This window comes from Notamacropus eugenii, chromosome 3 (assembly GCF_028372415.1).
Source record: "Notamacropus eugenii isolate mMacEug1 chromosome 3, mMacEug1.pri_v2, whole genome shotgun sequence".
Classification (NCBI taxonomy): Eukaryota; Metazoa; Chordata; class Mammalia; order Diprotodontia; family Macropodidae; genus Notamacropus; species Notamacropus eugenii.
In genome coordinates, this window is record NC_092874.1 from 241091976 (window position 1) to 241098728 (window position 6753).

The following is a 6753-nucleotide window of genomic DNA, read 5'->3' on the forward strand; positions in this document are numbered from 1 at the left end:
GACTGCTAGCTATCTTGGGGAGAGGAAAGAGGAGGGATGGAGGAGAAAAAAAAATTTGGAGCTCAAAATTTTATAAAAGCAAATGTTGAAAACTATCAATGTAATACATGTAATCAGAAAAAATAAAATAGTATTAAGTGGCAAAAAATAATGAGAAAAAATATGGCTTTCAGCAAATATGGCCTAGTACAATGAAAAACAAAAATCATGATTCAAACACAGGATTCGTGTTAGGGAGCTGTATGAATTAAACTTGGATAAGTAGGGTAGGATCAGATTAGTCAGGGCTTTATTTCTCTCCCTGTCTCACCCTCAGCTTCCCCACATCCCCCCTCCTTTTTTTTTTTTTTTTTTTTTTAGAGAAGGTATTATTTTGGCTCCTTCAGGATATTTCAAAGTTTATAGTGAAGTGAAACTCAAATTAGTCTATCTTGATGTTCAGCAGCTTAGATACAAAGTGGAATTTGAAACAAGAGTCTGAAAAAAAAATCAAAGTTATTTATAGAACCATAGAACCAGAGCTGGGAGGAGGTAGATGAGGTATTTGGGAACTTTAACTAAGGTTTGAAAAGAAGGCTTCTCTTAAATTAGAAAATCTCAGCCTTCTCAGTGTTACTATCCACTAGATGCTTTGAAACTTTATTCCACACAAGTAACTTTATGCCATGCAGAATAGAATTTGTTGCCCCTGAAAAAGTATACCATTGTTCAGTCATTTTCCAGCCACGTCCCACTCTTCATGACCCCTTTTTGGGGTTTTCTTGGCAAAGATACTGGAGTGGTTTGCTATTTCCTTTTCCAGCTCATTTTATGGAATAGGAAACTGAGGCAAACAGGGTTAAGGGACTTGCCCAGGGTCACATAGCTACTAAGTGTCTGAGACCGAATTTGAACACTCTATGTATTGTGATCTAGTTGCCTGACAAAGTATATTAAAAGTAATATGAAAAGTGTCCCTCAATATTTTAAAAATATTTTAAAAGGTGTCCCTCCTTGTACTACCACCTTCTCTCATATTATGCCCAAGGCCTGTCTTGGTTACCTCTAATCCTAGATCTACACTTGCTTAAGGACTCTTTTTTTTTTTCTACTTTATGTCTTCATATTTTCTTTTTTCCCCCACATTAATCATGTTATAAAGAAGAATTAGGACCAATGGGAGGAACCAGGAGAAAGAAGAAACGAAATAACACAAAAAAAGAGAACAAATAGTATGCTTTGATTTGCAAGCAGACTCCAAAGTTCTCTCTGTGCATGTGGATGGCATTTTCCATCATGGGTCTTTTGGAATTGTCTTAGATCCTTGCATTGCTGAGAAGAGCTAAGTCTACGAAAGTTAGTCATCTATAATGTGGCTGTTACTGTGTACAATGTTCTGGTTCTACTCACTTCACTCAGCACGAGGACTCTCCTTTGTCAGTGGTATTATGTACTTCAGGTAGATTCTGTTTCAAATGATTTTGATTGTTAACCCGTGCCATCTCTGGCACAGTGATAATTTCAGTTGGGCTGAATGATTCATAAGCTCCTTAAGCTCTTCCCAAACAAAGATATATTAAAATAAGAATCCCATTATTAAAAAAAAAAACATCATATGACAAGAAGGGCAGCTTGCTTAGATGAGAGGTAAATTGAAAAACAACTATGTAATATAGAAGTATATAAAGTGAAAGTGTAAACACTGAATATAGAGCTGTTACTCTGTAACAATGACTTTATCCAGAAAGCATATACTATCTCAAGGCATCAGAGAGAGTAGTCAATGCTGGACAACAAGTTTGTGATTTCTATCATACCTGTAAAGAGGAATTTTTTTCACTTAGGGCGAAAGCAGTTGGTAGGGGATAAACTTAGTGATGAGTTTGATCATGTAGGTGTTTGTGCAAGTAGAAGTCCATTACAGAGTCCAGCCTGCACCTTCATGGTGAGCAGGTAGGTCCCATAACCAAGAAATTATGCCTTGTAACAGTAATGGTTTAGTTTTATTTCTTGGCCTAAATTTAGGGTTATAGGTTTAAAGTTGAAAGACAGCATAGAGAACAATTGGTCCAATGCCTTCATTTTGCACATAAGAAAACAGGTCTAGAGTTGTGAAATGACTTGCCTAAGGTCACTCGGGGGAGGAACTGATGAAGCTGGAAATTTGAACCTGGGTCCTCTAATGCAAACACCAGTGTTCTTTCTACTGTACAACACACTTTTAGAGATATTCAGTACTGGTCAAATTGTATCCAGACTCAGTGGAAAAGTACACAACTTCTGTGAACGTTATGCTGTTCCCTTTTTTCTGTCTTAAAAGTTCATGCTCTCTCTCTCTCTCTCTCTCTCTCTCTCTCTCTCTCTCTCTCTCTCTCTCTCTCTCTCTTTCTCTCTCTCTCTCTCTCTCTCTCTCTCTCTCTCTCTCTCTCTCTCTCTCTCTCTCTCTCTCTCACACACACACACACAGAGTAGTGGTAGATTTTTCTTTCAATCTTTTCTTAAAGTAGGAAAAGTTGTCTAGTTAAAAAATAAAAAGATAAGCCTACCAGGTGCTTTTCAAAAAGGCTGAGAGGGTTTTCCCATTAAAGTGAGCTTGTTTTTTTAACACAGTTTAAAACAAAGAAATAATTCTCCTAGAAAAAAGCTAACTAGGAACCAGCTGTGCCAGCTTCTCCCTCAGGTGAACAGAGACTCGGGCAAGGGAAAGAGTATATAAGGCTAGACACTACCCCCAATGGGAAAAATAGGGTGGGGGTGGGTGGAATACAGCAGGAAAACAGATCAGAGGGAGAGAAACCAAGAACAATGGTGGGAAAGGAACCTAAAATCAATTACTTCATAAAAAGTTTGGAGAGAACTTGATTGCTGAGACACAAGGGCTGGTGGGTGAAGAGAAGGCTGACATAAAAGTTTGGGACTTGGAAAGACTACCATGGAGGCTCTTACCTCTCCAGTTTTCTCATATCAATATCCCAACACATTCATCTTGGGGCCTTCAAAAGTCAGGTGTGAAAAAACAAATGTGGGAAATGCACTTTTGTCTGGAATGGGAAGGGAGACTCGATATTTCTTTTACCTGAATGCTGTTGGTAAAAGGCCATGTAGAGGTGGTGCTGGGAGGGGACAAGAGAGGATTATTATAGGTACATATATATATATATATATACACACACACACACACACACACACACACACATATATATATATATATATACACATATATATATACGTATATATATATAATATTATTATTTTTGTCCTAAGCCCGATCCCCCTGCCCCGAAGGGCGACCCTCCTCCTCCCCATCCGAGTGTCACAGACTGAAGGAAGGATGGAGGAGAGGGGAGAACGGGGATCCAAGGCGCAGCCCGGGCTTCTCACCAGATCAATGGCCTGGACATCCTTGAGGGCCACGACCCCTCGGATGGACCGGGGCGGGTTCTCGGTCAGGTAGATGAGCCTGTCGCTGAGCACCACGTACTTGAAAGTCCTGTGCTCGGTGTCGGAGACCACGACGCAGAGCTCGTAGGCGCGGATGGCATCGTACACCTCCTGCCGAAGGTGCCGCTTCAGGAAGGAGTCCAGACGGCTGTTCCTGCGGCCAGGGAACCCCATCTGGCCCGAGCCAGCCATGAACAGCGCCGGGCCCGGAGACGGACTCCGGGTTTCGTGAGTGGCACAGAGCGCCCTTCGATGGCACTGCACCAGGCTGGGACCGCTCAGTGGACGGAGTCAGTGGGCGAGGATGGCTCAGCGGGCGCCCCGCCCGCGCCGCACACTCGCCTAGCCTCGCCAGGTACTAGTCCTCCCTCCCCCAGCCTTGGAACCTGTGGACGCCACAAAGCGTCCCCGCCCCCCACCCCCCGTCTCGGTTCTGCCTCGACTCTGTCTTTTCTCCACTGGGAGGGACCGGGCCCACCTGGGGATTACTCCCTTTCCACAAATCCTGGAAGGGAACGGGGCTCCGGAGCTCCCAGCTATGAACCCACTTAGGGTTAGACCTCTGGGGTTTATTCCTTGCCCGCCCTTACCCCATCCTCTATTCGGGGTTTTAGTCCACTCCCCATCTAAAAAGAAAAGGTGGAATATTAGTCCTTTAATCAAAAGTCAAGAATGTTGTGGTTAGTGGATTTAGAGCGGTAAGACTAACCATCTTATTTTACAGGTGAAGAAACGGGGAATCCAAAAAGGTGAGTGATTTTTGCTCAAGATCACACTGGGAGTAAAACCCATGAATTTGAATTCACGTCCTTATGATTCCAGAGCCAGTGCTGCTTCCTCTCTACCACACTGCTTCCTGATAGGGGATGGGGAGTAGGGGGCTGAGAAGCGGTTAGAATAACATCCAAGACCAATCTGGTCTTGATTTCCTAATTCCTTTCGGTAGTAACCACTGGCTAGCTAGCAGGTGTACTTATAGGTTTCAGATGTTAATAGGATTAAGATTTAGACCCTGAAGGAACCTTTGAGGTCTAGTCCAAGTTTCTCATTTGAGGAAACTAACTTCCAAAGAAGTTAAGTGACTTGTCCAGAGTTAATACAAGTAGTAGATGGCAGAATCAGGATTCAAATCCAGATACCCTAACTAAATCCAAAACTCTTCCTTCTGCATCATGTTGCCCATAACTGAGATGCCTGAAAGGCGCTTTTGAAGACATTAATATACAGACAAAATTGCTGGTTGTAATTGAGTCCTTCAAACATGACCCCTACCATCTCAAAAGGATTTGAAGAACATTGTAGTAGAAACCAATGCAAAATAAGGAGGAGATTTGCTGAAGGGGACAAAGGAAAACCAATCCACTCCCAGTTCTAATATTGGCACAGAGAGGGATGGTCGGAGACACGGCTTGTCAGGAAATCTAAGGAACTCTAAATGCATGCCATAGCTGGCAAGGGAATAACTTCCTAGAAGCAGAAATGAAGAAAGTTTTGATTTGTATCCAAGATCTGGAAAAGTTTGTGTAGCTCATGAATGTCAGTGGAATTAAGAAATGTATAGGGATCATTTTACCTTAGGCCATAAAAAGGACCTCCACAGTTTAGCATTTAATTAATGCTCTTTTAATTCTCCAATTCTGTTGTAAGTTTTGCTTTCCTAATAAGATTGCTGTAATAAGATTTCTAACAAGATTGCTCTAATATGAACTTCTTAAAGGGAGGGATCTTGTCTTCCTTCCACCTCCCAATTCCTTTTCCCTTTTGCCACCACAACCTAGTTAACTAAATTAACCTAATTCAATAAATGTTGGTTTCAGAAGCTGAAAACAAATGACTAACTTTAAGTCTCTGTTAAAGATATTGTATATCTTATGGTTACTGGTGGGGATCCAGCTCTTCAAATCTGACTTTAATGATGCCAAAGGAATATGGAGGACACTGTAGAAGAAACTTCTGCAAAAGAAAAAAAAGGAAAAAATTCTTTGTTCTTATCAGAAACTAGCAAAGTTCTAAGGAGAGAGCTAGGGTAGCAAATGGGAAATGTCTGAAGTACTGCTTCCTGAAAAGGCTGTATTACCATTGAGGAATGAGGTGCCACCTGCTGGTGAAACTTTTCAAGGCCAAAATTATTTTTTCATCCAGTCGTGAGTACTGACATCTTGATGACTCCTGGTTATTTGTAACTTCATACTTTAGGAGGAGAGGAGTGAAAAGGATCATGGTATGGTGATTTCATCTGAAATTGAAAATAGATCTCATATAAGCCATATAAAAACCAGCAGTTTAGCAAATATGAAGGACCAAGAGACCTTTTTTTTTAAGCCATGTGTTTCTTCCCTGGAACAACTTATAGCTGATTTTATGACTTTCAGGTAAGAAAATGCTTTTATTGTTTTAAACACTTGAATATATATACGTGTGTGTGTGTGTGTATTTCCCCAGAACAGGGGGCAGTAGCCTCCTACATAGATATCTGAAGCAATCCTTCAAGATGCTCCACTCCCAGGTGACTACTGTGAGTTTCCCCCAGAGTTTCCTATGTAAAAAAGGAATGAAATGGCACAATTTTGGCCACAGAGGCATATTATCGGTGACTTTTGTTTTTGCTTCTTTGGTTAAGAGCCATGTGTGAGGTTCCAGACCTTACATCAAAAGTTGACCTGATTGTAAGCCTAAGAGCTTCCAAAATAAAGCTAAATGAGGATTTTTAAAAGATTTGGTATCTATGGCAACATATCATTTAATTTTTAACTTTGCTATACAATAAGAAGGTATTTGTGGTTTCCACGAATCATTCTATCCAAACATATCTTCTAAATTGTTGCAAAAGTGGCAACAAGATGTGGGTTTCATTTTTGCTAGGTGGGTTTTGTATGACGGATCAGTTATATTCATCCACAAAATATGAAAATGTTCCTTTTTTCCTAAGTCCAGTTAAGCATGCAAGTCAGGAAGTTGGTCCAGGGGCCATCATGAACTGCTGAGTGTGGTAATCCTTGCACCTGGCACTTGTTTCTTCCATTCTTGGGCAATGACAAATTTGTTCGTTGGTTTTTGTCCTAGTCTTGTAATTTTATACTGCAGGTTCAAGGTGCTCAATACAAATGAATAATATTTTTGCTTTCCTATTTTTAATGGCATTTTTAGTGGAAATATCTTCGGGTTTCAAAACAAAAAAGTTAGAAAACCATTGACCTAATAATATATTTGTGTTCAACCCCTGACACACATGACAGATGTTTAATTCAGCATTAACATTTGTTGCATACCTATTCAATTCAGCAAACATTTCTTAATGGCTTTAGACTTCATAACTCATAATTGTCAAGGAAA

General features: G+C 40.7%; 1 protein-coding gene across 3 annotated transcripts in view; it reads right to left on the minus strand.

Annotated features, from left to right (window-relative positions):
* C3H12orf56 (chromosome 3 C12orf56 homolog) overlaps positions 1-3779 on the minus strand; it is a 112646-nt gene extending 108867 nt beyond the window's left edge. For all 3 annotated transcript variants that reach the window (XM_072655264.1, XM_072655263.1, XM_072655261.1), the window contains exon 1: positions 3361-3779. In XM_072655264.1, the coding sequence (XP_072511365.1) occupies positions 3361-3612 (252 nt within the window). In that variant the 5' untranslated portion in view covers positions 3613-3779. The remainder of the gene's footprint in view (positions 1-3360) is intronic.
* Positions 3780-6753: the final 2974 nt, after the last annotated feature.